Source organism: Candoia aspera, chromosome 3 (assembly GCF_035149785.1).
Source record: "Candoia aspera isolate rCanAsp1 chromosome 3, rCanAsp1.hap2, whole genome shotgun sequence".
Lineage (NCBI taxonomy): Eukaryota > Metazoa > Chordata > Lepidosauria > Squamata > Boidae > Candoia > Candoia aspera.
Window position 1 is genome coordinate 141,608,447 of NC_086155.1, and position 21,965 is coordinate 141,630,411.

Below are 21,965 nucleotides of genomic sequence, written 5' to 3' on the forward strand. Positions count from 1 at the left end.
TTTTAAAAATATAGAGCAATTATCTGATTCTCCCGAATCAAACATATTGGCAGTAATTCTCCCCAGAGACATTTTCCATTATTTGCTTAGGAACGTACACTATCCAGGCATAAGGGAGATATTTGAAGGTTATAAAAATGAGACAAGTCCAACTGTAGAATTAATGTAAAAAAAGCATTTCACACCTTTCTGAGCAGCAGCTCACACACACAAAGAATATACAAATATGCCATCTTGAGCAAGCAGTTATTTGATGCTAAATTAAAATGCATTTTCTGCTCTTGCAATTTTGCAAATGAGCTGCTGGGAGCATAACAGTGAAGAAGCTATTAAATGCACCATTTTGCCATCCATTTTCCCACTGAACGCATCCAGTAGTTCATGTGTGCATGTACATTATAAAATACCTACATTATTTGCACATCTTGGATAACTGAGGGGACATCTGAAACACCAATGACAAATACTGATGTATATATTGGAAGAAAATTGTTTCATGTATTAAACTGATCAAGAATAATAGATTTTACTCTCTGAAAAATAGAATAGCCTCTCTTACTGTTCCTCAAGCTGGTGGCCTCCGGATGTACTGGATTACAATTGTCATAATACTCAGGCAGCCATGTTTTTCCCTAGCTAACATTCTTCCCTTATTACCTCTGTCTTTGCTATCCTTCATTGCTGTCCAGTCTAAGTTATTTAAAGTTCTACAATGCAGTGATATCTCTACTTAAACTTTTAAAAAGTAACAGTATGCCTAAATGCCACATAAAATAAGTAAATGTTGATTAAATGTCAACACTAACCTAACCTGTCTTTCCCTGTCATAGTCTATCCTAGAAATTGTTGACATTTTCAGTCCCTAGACGACTCTCCCCTAATAAATAAAGACCAAATAAATACAAATACAAATCTCCAGTTCTTGTGCAAGAACTCCCAAATCTCATGGGATCTCACACAAGAGTGCCAGAAATCTTACAAGACATAGTCACGAATGTAAAATTAATGTAAAATTAATGTGTGAATGCTACTGGCATTGTTTAGGATGCAACATCCACCACGGTGCCCACAGATGGCACGCTGATGCCTGACATATCTATTAATTTTTTATCGCCATACACGACAATCTAATATATCAACAACAACCAATATGTGACTGCAAAATAAATGTGTTAAACAAGTACACTAAGCAGAACCTGACAAAAGTTCTCCAGAAAGTGTATCTGCAGTGGAAATTTCTTGTAAGCCGCCCAGAGTCACTTGTTGAGATGGGCGGCTATAGAAATCAATCAATCAATCAATCAATCAATCAATCAATCAAATAAATAAATAAATAAAGGCTATGCTATAACCTAATCAAAGAAGAAACTCTAATTCTGAGCTTAAGTTCAGTTATGCTGAGTCAGGGCTTAACCAGGCCCATATAAGGCATCCTAGTGTGTTGCTCTTCCAGTCTAGCATCCCTGTGGTTTGTTGTTGGAACTGAAACTCAGAAGCTGGATGTGAACTAGAGGTAGATATCACAGACAGACAAGACTGGTTCAGACAGGAGTAGACAGTAGTTCCCTAGTATAAATATCAAGCTCGGCTTATCCACAGGCTGTACACTTCTTGCCAAATGCAGAATCAACATTGCATATTGTTGTTACTTTCTGTGCTTGAGAGCTTAGAATCCACAATTCTGGGAACTTTATTATAGTACATTGGAACTTCATGAGATTCCCAATTGAAGACGTGACATCCCTATATCATAGTCTATATTTCAAAAGTCTAATCACCAGACTGTTTTGTAACTGCACTGTTGAAACATGCACAGGTAAGAAATAAAATTAGGGTTCTTCAAATCCTTCAAAACTGGTGCTTCCAAAAGGATGAGTGCATACAAAGCACCTCTTTTAACATCATTAAGCAGCTGTGTCTTCTTCCAGGTTTTTGTGGCTGCTTTGAAAGCTGCTCCTGGACCCAGAAAAAGATATGGCTGCTTTAAGAATTCTAGAAGTGCTTGATATACACTCCCATACATTTTGAAGCACCTCTTTTGAAAGACCTGCACATGGCTTGTTGGATTTAGAATGGGAACTCAGGTTGCTGCCTGACCAAATTTATAATAGCCCAGTGATTTGTTTTCTTTTAGACCACTTGGTCATTTAACTCTTAACAAAGACTTCAGGTATCTTGAAGCCAACCAAATTATTGGAATGTAAAGTTCCATAAACTAGAGTTCATGCACAAATGCACAAAATAGTTTCATAAATCTGAGAGATGTCCAAGATGAGTCCCAGATGATGTTCAATCCAGGAGCTTAAGGGCAATGTGTCTCAGGTTTTTGCTGTTGTCTCCATATTGGTGCCATGACTCGGTGGTTCTGTGACACTGTTGCCACTAGTCAGCTGAGCTAATCTATTTCCATCTCATTTGTGATGCAGCACAAATCACAAAATTCTAGTTTCCAGCTTCCAACAGTGGAGCTCTGAGGGAATGAGAACCCTAAACCCAGGAAGTTATGAAAGTACCATTTCTCACACATTTGTATGTAAAGATCACACATATGCAAAATAAGCATAACTATGTACCATAGTCCTAACCCTTGATATCCCTTTCTTCTTCTCCACCTAGAGGGTTTTCATAGAAGGACAGATCACTCCACCCAGAAATCTGAGCTAAACCACATGCAGATTGTTTTGGAATTAGGCTAAAGCTCACATGCAGCCTTCAGATGGAGGTTGCCTACCCTACTTAAAGGCCTCACAGGAATATTTTATGTTTGTGCATGTGTTAATATAACAAACCAACATATTTATTCCTCTAGAATTAAAAAAAAGTCTTACAATTTCACTTATTTACAAGACCAAGGAGAGAACAGATTTTCTTTTTCCAGCTGAGAAGGATGACAACCCATTACAAGGACAAACCATAATTAGACATTGGTATGCATGCCAAAAGATTAGCTGTTAGTGAAATCATTTTATAGACCCACACACACATGCAGAGAGAGAGAGAGAGAGAGAGAGAGAGAGAGAGAGAGAGAGAGAGGTCATGGCTTAACCAAACTGATACCAGGTTTCTAAAAAAATAGGTTACACAATCTAGGCAGTTACATTAATGGATGAATTAAATGTCTGATTAACTGTTGTGTGCTTCAGCCTTACTGTACACACATACTGAGAAATCAGAAACTATTCAGTCCAGCAGATTTAATACACAGTACTGCAATCTCATGCTCTTACTAGTTAGAAGTGGGAGCTTTAAAAATGCAAAAGAGGCTTACTCCAAATTATTGGGCATAAGCTAGCTACAAAAATGCATGTCTGTCAGATTGTACTACAATATGTATAGATAACTCAGACACCCTCACAGAAGCCTGGATGGCAGGAAGTGCCACAAATTTTACTTTAGTGTACATTTCAAAAATACAACCTGTTCACTGTTTTCCCATGTGTAAAGTCTTAGTGCAAGGAGGTATATCACAGTGAAGTTAGTATGAAGTAAAACAATGCTAATATAGAAAAAGGTTTGGAGTTGACAACAGTACAAGATGTTTCTCTGACTTGTCAAGAACTATGAAAGGGTATTCTAATAAAACCAAGAGTGTCTTTCAAAGCCATTGGTAATGACCAGCCATATATACTCTGTATGTGTGTGAGTGTGCTCGCATGTAAAATAACACCAACTATCAAAGGCAGGGTGACTTGCACTAAGTTCCCTTTTTGTACTTCTCAGAGGCTTTTCTGATCATAATTGCTGGAAACGGACAGCATAGTTTTCTGCCGTTTTGAGATACACATGAAAATGGTAGTGTAAGCCTTAAAACAGACATAACACAGTTAAAAACAAAAATTCCAACAGGCATTATCTCCAGTTTGTGACAAACATTCAGTGCATAATGTCAACTTTTTCTTTCTCTATTCCTTTCGCTCTATGGGATTTCTCCAGGGCCAAGTTAAGTGATATCTACCAATACTTGACTGGCATAAAATTATACTGTCCCAGTTGCTGATCCCTATCCTGCCTGTTTGTCACAGTTTGGATTGCACCCATGGCAATATCCTTATTTACTGCTTGCAAGGCCCATTAGGGGAAGGGACTGGTGGATTTCTCTGGCTTTGCTTCCCTCCCCTCTACCAGTTGGCAGGAGAACATCTGCTAATCACCCTCCTTAATGTGGGATAGGGATGGGGAAAAGAAAGGAGGTAAATTCTGACAGAAGACTAGACCAACGGATTTAGCCAACTGTCAAAATTTGCTCCCAGTGTTTTGTGCAGGTATGTTCAAAAGAAGCCTAGCAACCAATAGTAGGTGCTGGAAGGGGTCTGCACAGTGAAGCAGGGGAGTCCCAAACCAGAATGACTCTACAAGGCAGTGTCCAGGAACCAAAAGGGAGGAGGTATCCCTCTGCAGCTTACAATAGCCAATAATTCTCAAGGTGATCCCACCCTTAAGGCCTACCTGACTGTGCCATCATAAAATGGTTGGTGACGCTCATCATATTATACCATATTACTGTGAGTTGCTGGCTTCCTAAAGTACAACCTAAAGACAGGCATTAGAGAGGATGAGTTTGCCATTAGTATATATTGGACTGAAATAGGAAAGCCTCCTTTGTTCAACTAATAATCTCTCTGATATAACCATTATTCAGATTCACCAATAAAACTGTACTGTATGCTCCCCATGTAAATAATCCAGTAAAATATTTAATCAGGAAGCATAATAAATGGTAACACATTCTCTATTATCTAGAAAATGCAAGGGGTAAATGCAAATACGTATTTGTGTAAGTCTGGACATGTCTACATATATACACACATGCATACACACATACAGATTTCAGTTAGTGGCCTCATCACAGTATTTGAAGCACACTCATGCACTCTGCCCTATTCCCTCCACTCTAGATAGGATAGAATTGGACATGAGTACTGAAAACTGGTTATGAAAAACATGCTTATCTCTATTTTACCTATAACACTAGCTTTACAAATTATTACATTAATACATATATAATTCAAGGGCTCCATTCTACTCCCCTATTCGTCATTTTGCTTTCAGTGAGGTTACAACTGTGACAATGACAACTCAAGTGATCACTCAGGTAGTTCGATTTCACTTGATTGTTCTTAAGAGGCAGATTCTTTTATCTGCAAGTGTTTATGACCTTTTATCAGACATCCTTCTGTCACCACACCACAAAATAATTCACTTTAAAAATGTTTCCTTGAGATAACTTCTGTCCTAACAGATACACTCTTCTCAATTACTGTTGCTGTGATGCCCATTACTACCCAGGAGTATGTAAGGGCTAATTCTCTGTAATTAATTTCTGCAGCCACCACACTGAATATGCATATTCACACTAGAACATGTAAGGAAGAATAAGGGAGCTTTTTAGAATGACACAATCTGGGTATTTTTCTAAAATTATAAAGGCATACTTAGCTTTGTTTACTCCTTATTCAAAATCCATCAGACAAATCTACAGGATGCATCTGGGTGAGTTATGTCCGTTGATTGTAGGCACCCTTACAGGACAAACAATAGCTGTGCCTAAATGTATTATTTCTTGAAAGGTACATTCTGTTGCTGGTAAGACTGGCACTCACCCTTCTCTCTCAAGTACATGATTTTCCTCTCCCTGTTAGAAGGCTCAAAAAACAGGATGCTGAGAAGGGTAGAATTGGTTTAGCACACACTTTTAAACCAAAAAAGGTTGCCATCCTGAAGAAAGAACAATATGAAGACACAGCAGACTCATGATAAGTGGTAGAGAATGCTTTTATAAAAATCTAATTAAAATATTGGTTGCATACATGGCCTTATTTAGAGTAAGTCTGTGCAATATGTCAAGGCTTACTCAAAGAAGCCCTGGGGGGGCTAAGATGTATGACACTTCATCCAGCTGTCTGATTAGCAAGCCTTGGTATTAAAAAAGGCTATGTTTAGTGCAGGCACAGACAGAGTGTGAGATACATCATATGATACTGTCTGCTGAGGTTGAAGATATGTCTTGTATAGTTAACACCCAATGCTAAGAGAGCCTTATTCCCTAAAATAACTATGGGGAATCTCTAGCTCAAAGGCCAGAAACAGTTTGCAGCAGTTCCCGTCTGACCTAGTAGCCTGCCCCACCACTCTGCCCAGAACAATCTCTTCTTCTTCAGCCCCTGTCCTTCTTCCCAGCTCTCTAATCCTGCTGCCTCTGCCAAGCCTGGGGTAAACCTCTGTCTCCCATCATTAGAGATTTCTTGGGAAAGCTGGTGCACTTCTGAGAAGGGAAGAACAGGCACTCCCTCCTCCAGCACTGATTGAAAAAAGCCACACATACACAGACATATATATTGCAAGACCGTCTTTAAATAGCCTCAGATTTAATTTAAGTTTTTTTTTAAAAAATTGTTTTATTAAGTGTAAAAAAATAAAGAGAAAGAAAAATAAACAGTACACAAAATTATGAAGAAAGAAAAAAACCAAAACAGAAACAAAAACATTCATGGATAAATTTACACTCTTAAAAGTTCTATATAACATAATCCTTAGCTGTTATGGGTTAAAGTAGGTTTTTCTCCAAAGAAAACCACAGGAAAGGGAAGGAATGCAATGTTTTTCCAAATCCTCATGTTTCATCTAATGCTGAACTCACAGTGAATGCCTATCAATTTGGAAGTGAAACAGAGCCACCAAAAATTAATAAAGGTATCATTTTTCTGTCAGTGGGAACTACCCAAAATAAAAAAAAAGATGTAAGTGAATGAACAAAAATCAAGCCTGATGTGGACCAGAAACTTCTAGAATGTATGAGATTTTGAAATGTCATTTGAAGAGGGAATGAGGAGAGGAGAGGAGGTAGGAAGAGGTTTGCACAAGAACTTACAGTTAGGGTCCTACAAGAAGGGGAATTAAAGTAGAGGCAATGCATGCTACCATGAGAGTTTTCCTAAACAAAAGCATGTCTTTATTCAGGGATATTTCAGAGGGAAAGAAAAGGGAATATCTTCCCCTTAGTCTTAGGTAGGTAGATAGGTAAACACATAAAGTCCGCACCACAATCCAAGATTTTCAATGCCCCATAGATACTATCAGAACATTAAATTCAAAGGTTGGTCTTTCTGGGAAAAAAATGATACAAAAATAGCACAGAAAATGAAGGGGGAATGAAGGAAGGAAAAGATAAAAGATTATAATAAACCGTCATTCACTATGGAGCCCAGAAGCTTTAACCTTTATGCAGATTTTTTCTGCTACTGCAAATTGGGCATACTTCAGGATTGCAGGATAAACCTATTTCCCTTTTGTACTAGAATTCCTTCTACTAATCAGACAGCTCTTCCTCACTGCTGAGTTACTATGCTACCCACCAGCTCTTCAGCCAAAAACTACTGGCATAAAATTTATAATCCCCATTGCCAGTCCCTATCTTGCCACAGGCACAATGCTAGTAAATGGTGCTGTTCTTATTTACTGTGTATGGGCAATTAAGGGCAAACATTGGTGGGTTTCCCCTGACTTTGTTTGCCCCCACCAAACTTCATCAGCCTGCAGGGAAACATCCACCAATGGATGTGGCTTGGGAGGAAGGAAGTTTTGCACAAATATTTACAGGGATGCATTCAAAGACAGCACAACTATCAGTTGATATCAAGTTATAAGATTATAACTTGATCCTTTGGAACATAACTTCAGCTCTGTTGAGCATTGTTGCAGAAGACTGTGAAAACCATAATCAAAAACAGCCTGAACCCATGTGAGATGAGTTGCATTGTGAAGTAGCAGAAAAAGAGCCAACTGGTCAGTTGATATTTAGGTTGAATCAGTCCTCTGTGCTGGACCAGCCAAGGACTGGAGGGGAAGGGAGGCACCTGACTAGCATAAAGCAGCCAATAGGTGAGGCATCTCCCCTCCTCTTCCTAGAGTTCACCTGAACACAACCCTCAGATTGAACACACAGCAAAACTGATTAAAGGGAGAAATACACTTTAATACCAGAAAAGCTAAGGGTGACTTTAAACTGCCTTAGCTATAGGTTAGGGAGGAGATGAAGGCAACCTCATGAAAACATGGAAGAAAAAAGAAGCTGCTGTGATATGTTTGTCCTATAATTAGGTGCAACTACAGGGAAAGATGTACAGATCATTGCAGAAGACAACACTTAAATCTAATTAGTCAATCGAACCCCACAATATTATCTTAATCTAAACAGAAAGTAGAGATGAACAGCTTATCCTTGTTGTTCTACCAGTCTTCGACATGTTTGGAGCTGATCATTTATAGACAGAGGCCTTTTCAATTCAAGGCTTTTAAGTCATTGGAGAGTCTACTGAAGAACAGACTTGTTGAAGTTTGGGGATGGGGATGGGGCTAGTCTGACCTCCGGTGGCAGATGTTCCAGAGGGCGGGTGTCACTGCAGAGAAGGCCCGTTTCCTGGACCCCACCAAATGGAATTCTCTTACAAATGGGGTCTGCAACATGCCCTCTCTGCATGAACAGATGGGACGGGTTGCTGTCATGGGGACGAGATGGTCCCTCAGGTAACCTGGCCCCATACCATAAGCTGTTTATCAACAAACACCAATGTATTCTCCAATTTAAAAGAGAGAGAGAGAAGAGGGGAACAAAAGGAAGAATATCAGTGATGCTAGAAAATTAGCAGGAATTCCAAGTTTACCTAGAATCTAGTACTCATTCCCTGAAAATCTGGTGTTAATCTAGCCATTATGCTTGTTCTATTTTACTTCTTTTAACGAACAATTATAAAGTTTTATATAATTTTATATGTTTTTATATTGTATTGTTTTTTGCCTTGTTTTTTTAATGTTGTAAGCCTCCAGAGTCATGTATGTGAGATGGGTAGCTATAAATTGAATAAATAATAAAATTCCCTTTGTTTGATTTTGTCTTTCCTCTAGTAAGTTCATCTGACAAGCCTTGAAAGATGTAAGTCCTTACTTGATAAAGCTTTCTCCTAAAGTCAGAATCAGAAGCCATGTCTTATTTTTGGCATTTAATCTAAGCTTGTTTGGGACAGACAAGCTAGGATTTTACTTTGCATGTTGCAATAAAGAAACTACGGAAGGATTTTCCAGTTTAATCAGCTGCTCCCCCTGCCAAAACGAGCTTAATAGAAATGACCCAGCAGGATGCTTTAATAAATTTGCTCTTTTTTAGTAAGCCAGGATGCTTGGAAATTCTAACTTACCATGACATGCAAAACATGCAAGACACCTCATCAAATCAGCTACATTTTAACTACAAAAGTTGGCAGTGTGAGCCAATTTCCATCCATAATACACTTACTGCTCATAAAAAATGCATAATCAACATTTGCGTTTATTTTTCATTCAGCTATGTGCCAGTCTTAGTTTTCAGTAAAAATCAGTCCAATCCTCTAGTGGTAACTCATCTATTCTGGCAATGGAGCAATTACAGAATTGTGGTTTAAAAGGTTCCTGGGGTTATAGACCTCAACAAAAGGAAACGAAAGCTTAGTATTTTGCCTTATATTACTGTGCTGCTTAACATTTCATATGGCAGCAGCAAGAATGCATGGCAGCAGACTATCAGTTCTAGCAGGCCACCCACCCAACTTGCTTGTCAAGAGGCAAAAAGAAAAATATAGGTAGTTAAATCAATGCATGTGACTGGCACTGTGCTGCAATTTAATTAACCAAAAAGTAATTGGAGGTAGAGCTATACATCAAATCATTAGCCATGCAATTCAACCTTGTTCAAAACACTGTAAGCCTTAACTATATTCAGTCATGCTTTGCTCTTACACTATGCTTGAAGTACTTTAGTGCATTGCTCTTACACTATGCTTGAAGTACTTTAAGAAAATTAAAGATTTTGTGAAAGTTTACTAGTGTTAAAAATGACTTAAGCCGTATAATATATTTTAACTCACAGTGTGAATAGAAAATTAATCACATTTACATGAAAGCTCTGTTCTTTCTGTAGCAGACTTATATTACTGAGCAATTTGCCCCTGGAGTTGAACTACTGTAGTGACCCTCTCCTTGTTAGAATTTAGGAGGGGGCTTAAAACATATATTTTGACCCAGGTCTTTTAGTTTAGAAGTTTTTATGCTGTTGTTTTTACTTATTTTCACTGCTAGACATTTTAAACTGGATTTTAGATGTTGTAAGCCACTTAAAATGGGCGTGAACTGCATAAATATTAAATAAACAGCATATAAATTAAATAAAAAGGAAATATAAATAGGTAAAGTAGTAGACCCATATTGACAGAGATTGTGGCTTGCTTAACTTTAGCCAGCTGAATTCAGAACTAATAAACAAACAAGATGTTTGGCTGAAAGTCTGAAACAGAGATCAATTAGTTAATTTAATGCATTAGAATATCTCACTTAGTTGATGAAATCAGTTATGACATATGGCAGTTCTGAATCCATTTATAAACAGAGCTACAAAAGTGTCACACAGCTGTAAATTATGCTTATAAATAGTATAAGCTTAATGAGCATGGCTTTAAGAAGTGCTGGTACATGTAATACCCAAGAATACGAACTTCCACACTGTCATTTACCTTGCATACAGTTTCCACACAAAAGAGCTCTGTGATAATAAAGTTTATAGACATTGGGGGCCAGATAGAAGACTATTTTCTTTATGCATTTTAAGAATGGTGTAAACCACCATCACAATCTTTATATTTGGCAGAAAATATGAGGGGTACATTGCAATGTAAATCACGGCAGTCTCATGGCTGTCCAATGTTAGAGCTATTCTCCACTACGGAGTTCAGTGATTCCAACAAATTATTTGGGATAAAAATACCCAAGTATTAGATATTTCAAAATCTACAGTTCCCAATCCAAGATAGAATATAAATCCATAGATTTACTGTTAGAACAAACAGATTTGACATACCTCCCACATAGTTCACAGAAATACTGTATGAACAAATCTTATCCTGTCTTTCTACTTTCACTTGAACTAAACTGGCTCAGATCATTTATACTAGGCATATATATACAAATGTGTTCTTGCAGGAGTCACATCTGAACTGGCATGCAGTTATGACCCCAAAACAAACTGATGTTTTTGCTTTATATTACATTTAATCAAAGCAACTTGCAGCCTATGAAAAAGGCAGTATTATCTAAATATCAATAAGTTGTTTTACTTTGGTCCAAGAAAACCCTTTTTTTTTCCAAAAAGAATAATGACAAAATTCGTGGGCACTGCACTGTGGTTTGTTTAACCATGACAATGCAAAGAGGATCAGGATCAGCCATACTTTAACAAACTCTATGCAGCTTCACCAGTAATCGTGCAGCGCTCTTAAGATACTGTGGCTATGGATATCAAATCCTAAAAATCTGTCTTGAGTATCTTCTGTCAGGTGCCTTTTCATTAAATACATTAATGAAAAACACTAAAAAAGAATTCTTAACTTCATTTTAGAGGCTGATTTCCTCAAAATAGATTATATTTACCAATCTCATCTGGACGAATATACATGGTTGAATATAAGTACTTGCAATAAAAGTCTATTGTTTGAATGCATGCTGTATATGTTCACTTTTGAATGAGGCTATAGAAAGAAGGACTTGGGTAAGCTTTCCCATATAAACAGAATTTTGTCATACGTAGCCTATATTTACTAAAGCAAAAATTTATTACCAAATCAAATAACAGCTTCTACTATCACATTTTGAATGGTCTTCTATTTGGTGTTTAAGAAATCATCTCTTGTAATACTGATGCCCAGCCAAGAATATCTGACTGCTTTTAAAGTTGTATTTTTATAAATGTTATATAACATTCAACAAGAATGTCTGAACTAGTGCTGATCAGATTAGTGTTATATTTCCATCCTTTGTGTAACAGAGCAGTGCAGCTAATAGGGTGTAGTTAAATAGCCTGATGGCTTAGTTTTGATTCTCATATCTCCAAAAGACAATAGGTTAAAAAAAAATTAATGTCTATTCTCGCTAAACATAGAAATTAGAAGGCAAATCGCAGTCAAAATTGATAAGATGGTAAGGGCAAATTTGTTGCAATATTAAAGATTTGTTCTTCAAAGTTGGTCTGAGGAGATTCCTTTGAGCAGAATTCATCTCCTGATGATTTCATTAATATGTCCAAATATTTTTCTTCACTCCAGTATGGAAGTTATTGGCACTGCCTTCTTCGGAGATTTACTTCCCAATCTAGTCCTCAGGCATCGTAATTTCTGGTAGTCTCCCATTTAGGTATTAATCAACCACACTTACCTTTTTGAGATCAGCTAGATAGAATACTAACACACAATTGTGGCCCAAAATTAATTCCACCTGGGGAATGATTAATTTAAAAGAAATAGGTGTATTCTGCTAATAAAATAAACTAAATGGATTTTGCTTAGCGTTGAAGTACTTTTACAGATACTAAAAATTACAAGCCTCTTCCACATGCAAGGGCTATTTGACATCATTTATCATTTATTTATTTTAGACATTTATAAGCTGCCCAGCTCTACAACAACTCTGGGTAGTCTTATTTATCCTAATTCTGCCAAGATCTGATTGGTGTGTCTAAGTTATAATGAATGGCTACACCATAGCAGCTGTTTGAAGACACAAGATTATTACATAATGTGTGGAGGGGGAAGAAGATTAAGGAAAACAGGTTTGTAAGATAATTTAAAATTCTATTTTTATTTTGGAAAGTATAACTGAAAATAGTAAAATATTACTGATTCTTTTTTCATTGTCTGTGGCAGAATAATAATACTAATTAAGTTCAACTCAAGGGAGACTTCACATTACCTTTTTAATTAATCATAAAACAAGAGATTGTTAGTGCAGCAAGTTTTGTACATCAAGAGGAAATTATCTGGGTTCAAATTAGGCTTGCAATGAGCCATTTTTAAATTGGTGAGTTAAGAGAATAAAACATGTGTCCCAAGTATTTTGTTCCAGTGGCACATCTGGAATTTTGCAAACATGTTGTGGACTCTTACAAAACAGCAGCTAGGAGAGATTTGCCAGCTCACAAAATGACCGCCACAGACAATATAACCAATTATACAATTATATTGTCTGTAAGCCACCCAGAGTCATTGTGTATGAGATGGGCGGCAGAGAGATTCAATTAATTAATTAATAAGCAGTGATTTGCCAGAATTTACTCCAACTTCCTCAAACACTATCTCCTACAGGATATCCCTACTACCTCTACTTACCTCGGTCTTTTATCAGATGATTCTTTCAAAGCAAACACCTTTCCCAGCATTACAGACTTCTCTAGAGAGCTTCTCTTCTTCACATAATGTGTCCAAAGTATGATAATTTGAGCCTGGTCATTTGTGCTATGAGTGAGAATACTGGGTTCATTTGTTCAATAATTCATTTCTTTATCTTCTTGGCTATCTATGGTATACTCAAGAGTATTCTCCAAAACCAAAGTTCAAAAGCATCAGTGCTCTTTCTATCCTGCTTTTTCAAATTCCAACTTTCACTTCCATAGAGTGTCACAAGGAAAACCATTGCCTGAACAATTCTGATCTTTGTACGTATAGACATGTCATAGCATCTGAATTATCTTTTCCAAGTCCTTCGGGGCTACTCTACCAAAGGCTAGTATGTGGTGCACATCTTGACTGCTGGTTCTTTTACTGTTGATAAAATCAATCCTAAAAGGCAGAAGCTATCTACAGCTTCAATATCTTTATTGTTACCTTAAATCTGGTTGCTGGACCTGTGATCATAGCTTGGTATCCTTTATATTTAATCATAGTCCCGTTTTTCACTTGTTCCTTGACTTTCATTACTGAAGCTTGCAGATCATTTGAATTTTCAGCTATCAGAGTAGTCTCATCAACACAGTATGATTGACACAACTTAAGGTCTTTCTATAATCAATGAAGTACACAGTGACTTCTTTTTAGTATTCTTTGGCCTTCTCAATTATCCAGCATGCATCAGCAATTATGTTTCTTCTTCCTCACCTTTTCCAAAACCAGCTTGAACATCTGGCATCTCTTTTTCCATGTAGGGCTCTAATCTGCATTTGATGATCCTAAGGATTCTGTTGCTAGCATGTGAAAATAACAATATCATGAACAGTATGCACACTTGGTTAAGTCTCCTTTCTTTAGCATTACATTACATTACATTAATATGTAAACCGACCTCTTCCACTCTGTTGGCCACTATGTCGGTCTCCAAATTTGCTGGCATAGTTTTGTTAGAACTTTTACTGATTCCTCTTCTGTTGCTTGCCATCTTTCTGTAAATATTCCTTCAATTCTTGTAGCCTTCCAATTGGTAATGACCAGAGTGCTGATCTAACTTCATCTTTAAGTACTAGAGGTTCTTGTAAATAGGGAACATCTTCTAAGTTAACTTGAATGTTGACATCTCTTTAACATAGAATTTTAGTATACTCCTAGTTTTGTTTAACCTTCTTTAAATCAGTTATTATCTGTCCACTGGAGTCTTTTAGCATAGAAACTTAAGGTTGGAATTTTCTTCTGAGTTTGTTTTTTTAATAAATTTTATTAAAAGTTTTAAAGAAAACATAAAAACTAATACCAACTAATAGAAGGAAGGAAGGAAGGAAGGAAGGAAGGAAGGAAGGAAGGAAGGAAGGAAGGAAGGAAGGAAGGAAGGAGAGAAAGAATAAATAGAAAGAAGCTTCCAATTTTCTCTGCAGCAAATGTAAGTATATTACAAAATTATTTCTTACTCTATAATTACAAAAAAGCTCACTTTTTTCTATTATCCTTATTTTCTAATCATCAAAACCATAAGTCGTAAGTACATTTTTTCCTCTTTCATGCAAAGTCTCTAAGGGATTTCCAATCAGCCATAAATATAGCTATTGTCTTTTCTCTAATCGAAGATGTTAATTTAGCCATCTCTGCAAGTTCCATCATCTTCACCAACCATTCCTCCATTGTGGGTAGTGCTAAACCTTTTCACTTTTGAGCATAAAATAATCTCACTGCAGTTATCATATATAAAAACAAAGTTCCATGACTTTTTTCTAGTTGCTGTCTATTAGTCCCAAAAGAAAAGTCTCTGCTTTCAGTTGTACTTTAAACTTCAAAATCTTCTGAATTAAAGTATGTATTTGTATCCAATTTTTTTTAGCTTTTTTTACATGTCTGCCAGACATGATAAAATCTCCCTTTATGATGTTCACATTTCCAGCAAAGATTTGAAATACCTTTATGCATTTTAGACTATTTCTCTGCTGATAAATATCAACAATACAGCATTTTATAGGAATTTTCTTCTGAGTTTGGAAAACTTTTGGAAGACTTTCCTTATTTGACCATGTCTGTTTCCATCTTTGGAATCTTTTCAGATGTTGTTTCTATTTCTCTGAATTTTTTTGTTACGTTCCTTCCTGATACCATTGTCTTTCTTGGCTTTGGCAATTGTCTTCTTGACAATTTCCACAGTTTGTTCTGACATCCAGTTTGCTTTCTTCTGTTTCTGTTTTTGGCAGTCTCTTTTCACATTCATCATTACCAACTTCTTTGATTTCTTTCCACAGTAGCATTTACCTACTATTCCTTAAAGTACACATTTATTTTTTTCAGGCTTCCACATGAATCTGAAGAAAGATGCTGCTGCTTTAATGAACTGAATAATTAAAGTAGCACATCTTTAATAAGCTCTTAAAGTAGTGATTTTTTAGGCTTAGAGACATGCATGCTTTAAGGAACAGCAGAAAGATGCTGTGCTCACATCCATATTAAATCCAAAACACTCTTCTATATAATTTTCAAACTGTGTACAGTCCTGTTAGTTTTATAATAATATCAAGCTATGATTGTACCTAAAGTACAAAATTAACTTTTACCCTGAATTATTTATGGCATCGTTGTTTGTATGTATGTATGTATGTATGTATGTATATAGGCAATCTTCAAAGGGCTCCGTATCTTATCCTTCCTTTTCCTGCCACCATTAGCAGCGCCAGAAGATATGGCAACAAACTGTGAGCACTGAGGCCCATGATTTAGATATATCCTTCCAAATTTCCTCCTGTCAGTCATGTGAATGAACACAGACTTCTGTATAGTCCATCCTATACCCTTAGATTATCCAAGGAGCACCTTTTGCAATTCCCTCCACTAGTACATTTGAAATGAGTAGCTAATTCCTCATTTTTGTGGCAGAGCCCCAGAGATAGAATTATTTGCCACTGAAGTCTCCTTAATATCATTTGGGAGAGAACTCAAAGTATACAGTATTTGTTTTTCCAAATCTTTACTGCCAGTCTTTTAGTTTATGTGTTTGATATCAAACTACATTTTACTGGATTTTTCTATCTTTATTTATTTTTAAATAAATAATAAATGAATTAAAGTGCTGCACTTTTAGCCTTGCTGCAATGTTGTGGGGCACTCTAGGCCTATCCTCTGGATATTGACAAGATATCTGAGACAGTAAAATGTTTGTGTTTAAATTCCTACATATAAACATTGGCCCAGAATCCAGAACTCTGCACAACCAGTATTCTAGAATCCAAGGGGGCTTTTACACAGAAAGGTCTATTCAAAGGCTTCCTAGTCTCACAGATAATGCATAAAACTGGGACTGGAAGAGGTCCCACAGACCTCTTCAATATAATCTACCTTTCATGTAAGCAAAATATGAAGGAGATTATTTTCTCCATGGCCTAACACACAGGTATGTCTTAGGCCATGGAGAAAATAATCTTCATATTTTGCTTACATGAAAGGTAATTGATCCAGCCCCTAAGAAATAATAATCTATATGCATGGTTGCAAGATAAAGACTGACTGGCTCTATAAAAGGAAGGAAACATGGACTTCCTGTTAAGTAAATGGCTGTGTACACATACTCCCTTCCAGCAGGAAAGGTAGAGAGTCACAGGAACATAAGATGTCCAACCCATTACTACACTTAGGAGATTACTGTCTGAATCTTAATGTCTTTCTGCTGAAATGCCCAAATTGACCTCTTTGATTAAAGAAAAGACAATACTACATTTACTTCTGGCTGGAAACCCCTTATGGACTTTTTGCATAAAACAGAAAAAAAATAAACTTATGACTTACGGTTTTGATGATTAGACAGGATAGATTATAGAAAGAAGAGAATCTTTCCCTTTAGAGAAAAAGGTAAATTTATAGTTGTACTTATAACTGCTGTAAAGAAGATCAGAATACACTTCATTATAGTTTTTTCTTTTCTATTTTTCTTTTACTTTTTTTCCCGTTAGCTTTCTGATTTCTTTTTTTTTCTTCCTTACTTTATATTAGTTTGTATTAGTTTTTATTTTCCCTTTTAAAACTTTCAATAAAATTATAAAAACAAAAAATGAATCTTAAATGTCTTTTTCTGATGTCAAACAAAGGTCTTGCCCAAAACTTTCTATAAAGGCCAGGGACTGAATCCAGAACCTTCTACATGCAGGGCATATGATTTACCACTGTGCTCTGTTCAGAGTAATGGACACTATTGCACTCTATATGGATGTTTCCTTCATGTCTATTATTTAGGCTAAAATTCAAAGTGATTTGTTAAAAATGGACTCCATAACCAGTATTTTGATGTCACATTTAAAAATCTGTTCAGGAGCCAAATACACAAGAGCTGAAGCATGAGGCTCAAGGAAGCAAAGCATAAGCAAGATAAATAAAATCGTCTTCAGGATACAAAGGATCCAGGCTACAAAGGGCAAATGTTCCATCCAAGTATGCTCCTGAGCTTTACTTTAGACAGTAAAATTGCAAAATACTGAAAGCTGAGTGAAACCAATTAATAACTATTTTTAAAAAGTACTTATGAGGAGATTTTGGGGGAAGTGAAGTCATGTCTACTGATATCTCCTTTTTAAAAAGAACAAAGTATATAATGTTTAGGCATGATTTTATTTTAAAAGCAATTATAAAGAAGATAAGCATCCACAGAAATTTTCAGAAATCAATGAAATCCAAGATTTGTTTATCGTTTACTGGAACAAAAGAAAAACCAAGGATAATATTAATCAACCTCCCCCACAAAACATGAAAATTATTTTTATATAATCCTGTCTTACTACGAGAGGGAAAAAAAACCTGCATTGATATTTAGTTGAGTTTCTGGGCACACAGGTACAAGCCATGATGACCTCAGGTCCATCATGATGACACAAATTATATAATGTGTCTTAATTGCACGATTCACTCTCTCAGCCTATGACATTGGGCTCGGGCAACAAGCCAGTTGGTTAATTCCGGTCGCAACCAACGGTTGATCGGAAAAGCAGACTCTACACAAAATCTAGGAAGAGACAGATAGACAGACAGACATTCCAACTGTCAATTGTCTCAGATGTCTTTCAGTATAAAATATATATGACTTTCAATATCACCATGGGATAATGTTCTCCACAGCAGTTTTATGTAGCTTCAAGGAATCCCTGATTTAGTCCCTAATACAATGGAAGCAATCAGTTGCTTCTTAAAAAAGAAAGAGATTTCTTAGTGGCAGTCTTCAACACCAGGCATCATCTTTCAAATATACTAGACTACAACTCCTCTAATTCCCAATACAGCTACTCACTCTGTTCCTTCTTAACACATCTAGATAGCGGCTGCTTGGGGAAAATCTAGGATTTTATAAGGAGAGGCAGGAGAAATGATGACCTAAAAAATGGAGCTACCACTGCAGCTCTTTCTGTCTAGCAGCAAAGTGACCCAAAGAAATTAAACAGCAGGAACTTTTTATAAAGGGAGATTTAGAATATAGTAAAATGTCTTCTGCTTTTCTCTTTTGTATCAGGCTACCAGTCTGAGGACCAAATTTGGTTCCTGCCTTGTCTTCCTCTCTCAGTGAAGCCTGAAATAGATGTTGCATTAGGTTGAGGGTCTCAAAAGCAGAAGTGAAGACACTTCTTTTTAAAAGACTTACACAACTGCATTAGGTGTGCAGTTCAGGAAAACCAAATAACCCTGCTTGGCAGCTAAAAAAAATTGCAACATCACTGAAAAACACCTAACGTCTTTTTATAAAAACAGAAGAATTTTACTCTTTCACACCTGCATATAGTTTCATCCTATTTGAAAACACAATACAACAAAACTTTGATTTAATTGACCCCTTTGTAAGCAACAGACCAAAATTTTTTCTGGACAGCCCCTGAAGTAACAATCAAGTCCACTGCAATTCAAAATTTATGATACTTTTACATCATTCATAATTTATATCATTTGCCTAATAACAGTTACTAAAATAATGCAAATTGACTGAAATATCATAATCTGCTTCATTTGTACTTTGCAAATGACCTAAATTATAATAAATGACATGATTTGTGATTTAACAGACATTTGGGAATAACAGACCCCCCACTTGATCCATTAAACTAAGATTTCATTGTATATAAATTATGCAGTCTAAGAAGGATTACAAAACTGATTATTATGGGTCAGTATCATTATGGGCCCTGAATTCTTCATGATTGTTCTTGTTATTATAATTTTACATGCTATTTTATTATCGTGGAATAATTAAATACAGTTTTTACCTCTGAAAAAGTGATCTCATTACCTGAGAAAACATTAAGGCAAATTATGAAAATGTTTAAAAATTCTAAGGTAAATCGTGATTCTTAAGTCTCATCTAAAAGAGCTTTCTCCAATCTAGAACCTCTCCAGGTAGGTAGAACTGCACCCCCCAACATTCCCAGACAATATGACAATGCTGCAGTTCTTCTGTAAAACTTGCATACAATATAATATATATATGTTCTATACATATGTTTTAAAAGGACAATGCTGCTGGAAATGAAGAAGAGCCAACTGATGAGAGTTGAGGTCCAGTACTTCTGGAATACACCTACTTGGGAAATGCTGATCTACGCTGACTGCACATCCCCAAGGTTTTAAAAGGTAATTTTCTCCATCCTTACTTGGAAATGCTAGATACTGAATGTTGGATCTGTTGAAGTCGAAGTATGGCTTTAACGCAAAGCTACATCACTTTCCCACAGAACAGTAACTTTCATAAAGTCAAATATGAATTTAACACTAGCTCTTTTTATACTATACAATGTGCTTTCCACAGAGAGCTGTTTACACTGGAAATAGCAATGCATTATTTATCATAAATATTAGTGATAAAGAAGGGAAAAATGTGCAATCATGCTGCCCATCATTTTTATTATGGCTATTGTCTCTTACATTGGACAAAATAAAAGTGTAACGTTGGAAAGGTCTATGGTGTATTTGAAAAACACTAAACTCAACTAGGGAATCAGTTCAAGGTTTCCTACCTACAACACACTTTTCAAAAAAGCAGGGGTGCAGAGTCAGAAAAGCTAATTATATTCCATTCAAAATGAACACATAAATCCATTCCAAAGGGAAAAAAAATATTAGATTTGTTTAGAATCAGGCCCTTGATATTTTAAGCCACCTTCCATGTGCCCTTGCCCCACTGTTGTAGCTTGAGTAGGTAAGACCCAATACTGTACTGGGCACATCTTACTCAAAACCCAGGCCTGTTATTCTCTGATCATACACCATGGAGCACCAGGTAGATACAAGAATTTCAGGAGGAAAACAGTTAGAACTGGGTCAGGGATATTTGAGTTCAGCCTCCTGCTCAACCAGGAAAATCTTGGGATGATCTTAGGCCATTCATTTCCTTGTTGCCTTCATAATTTCATATTGTTTGAGTGAAATGGGCTGGCTAAATGCACAGAGCTTAGATTCTCAAAAAATGGTGGGATATAAATATGCTAACTCAGTCACAGAAGATGGTTCCAGGGAGATTAGTGAGGAAAACAAAGACCACCCTGGCCAGGAAAAAAAGCCCAGGAGTACTAAAAAAATGTGGGAAGGCTGTCAGTTTCCCTGAGGTTGGAGAATTCTGTGCAGGTCTGTATTCCCTTATTTAGTCATTATGACATTTTCTAATACTGACAAATGCAACCTGTTTTCAGTGCCCAGGATTACCAAGAACACCTCATTGAGCCTGAGTGAAGAGGGCTTTTCACTTGGCACTTTAACCCATTCAAAAGGTACATCCCTGTAATTACAACAAAGGACTTTTGAAGCACTCCTGAAACAATCTAGGGTTTGATATGGAGCAGTATTTAGATTTACTGCTTATTCTCAAGGAAAAAAGGGCCCTGTCGAGCAAAAGCAGTAATAAGAAATGAGCCTGTGCCTCTGAGGATGTGCAGAGCCTTTTTTTCTTTTTCTTTTTCCAGTAGGTAGTCAGGCAGCCTGTACCCTTAATGAGAGGGCACACTAGAGGGCATCTAGGGCAGCCAGGTATTAAGCTCCCAAGCAGGCCTTTTCCATTTCAAGGCGCTGCTGCTTCTTCCATGCCCTGCCCCCCACCGAAGACACACCAGCTGCCCGCCAAGCTCTCCATGGAGACTCACCCAGAGTTTTCACCGCGATCTGCCTGGTCAGAGGAGGCGGCAGGTTGATGCAGACCAAATCCACATCCTGATGCAGCAAGACCTCGTCTATCCGGCTGGTGTAGAAGGGGACGCTCATCTCCTTGGCCAGCTCTTCCGCCTCTTCCTGAGTGCGGCCCCAGAGCGCCTTGACCGCGAAGCCCTCGTCCTTTAGCAGCGGGATGATGACCCGGGCGGTCAGGCTGGTGCCGAACACGCCCACCCCGGGCAGCATGGCTGTTGCTGGCTGCTGTCCCCCCGCCCTCACCTTTTCCCCTCTTCCTCCTCCTCCTCGCTGCGATCTGCCGTTCCCCGCTCGAGCTCCTTGCCTCCGCGTCGGCCCTTTCACGCGGAGCCGCAATATTATGAGCAATGCGAGGTTGCAACGCGAAGGGCGCCCAGTCCCAACTGGGAACTGCTGCCGCCGCAGGGAGCCAGCGGCACCCGATCCCTGCAGCAGTGGCTGGCTCTGCTCCCGGCCGCGGGCCCCTGCCGTGTCCCGCGCGTCTTCATCAGCAAGCGGATAGTCTCCCCGGATCGCTGCCGCTGCCCCTCCATGGCCGGGTCATCCCAAGCGCACACGGCCCCGAGC

General features: G+C 37.5%; 1 protein-coding gene across 1 annotated transcript in view; it reads right to left on the reverse strand.

Annotated features, from left to right (window-relative positions):
- Positions 1-21,649, reverse strand: part of GFOD1 (Gfo/Idh/MocA-like oxidoreductase domain containing 1) — a 45,959-nt gene extending 24,310 nt beyond the window's left edge. Inside the window, exon 1 of the mRNA XM_063298904.1 lies at positions 21,356-21,649. Coding sequence (XP_063154974.1) covers positions 21,356-21,608 — 253 coding nt within the window. The 5' untranslated portion in view covers positions 21,609-21,649. The remainder of the gene's footprint in view (positions 1-21,355) is intronic.
- Positions 21,650-21,965: the final 316 nt, after the last annotated feature.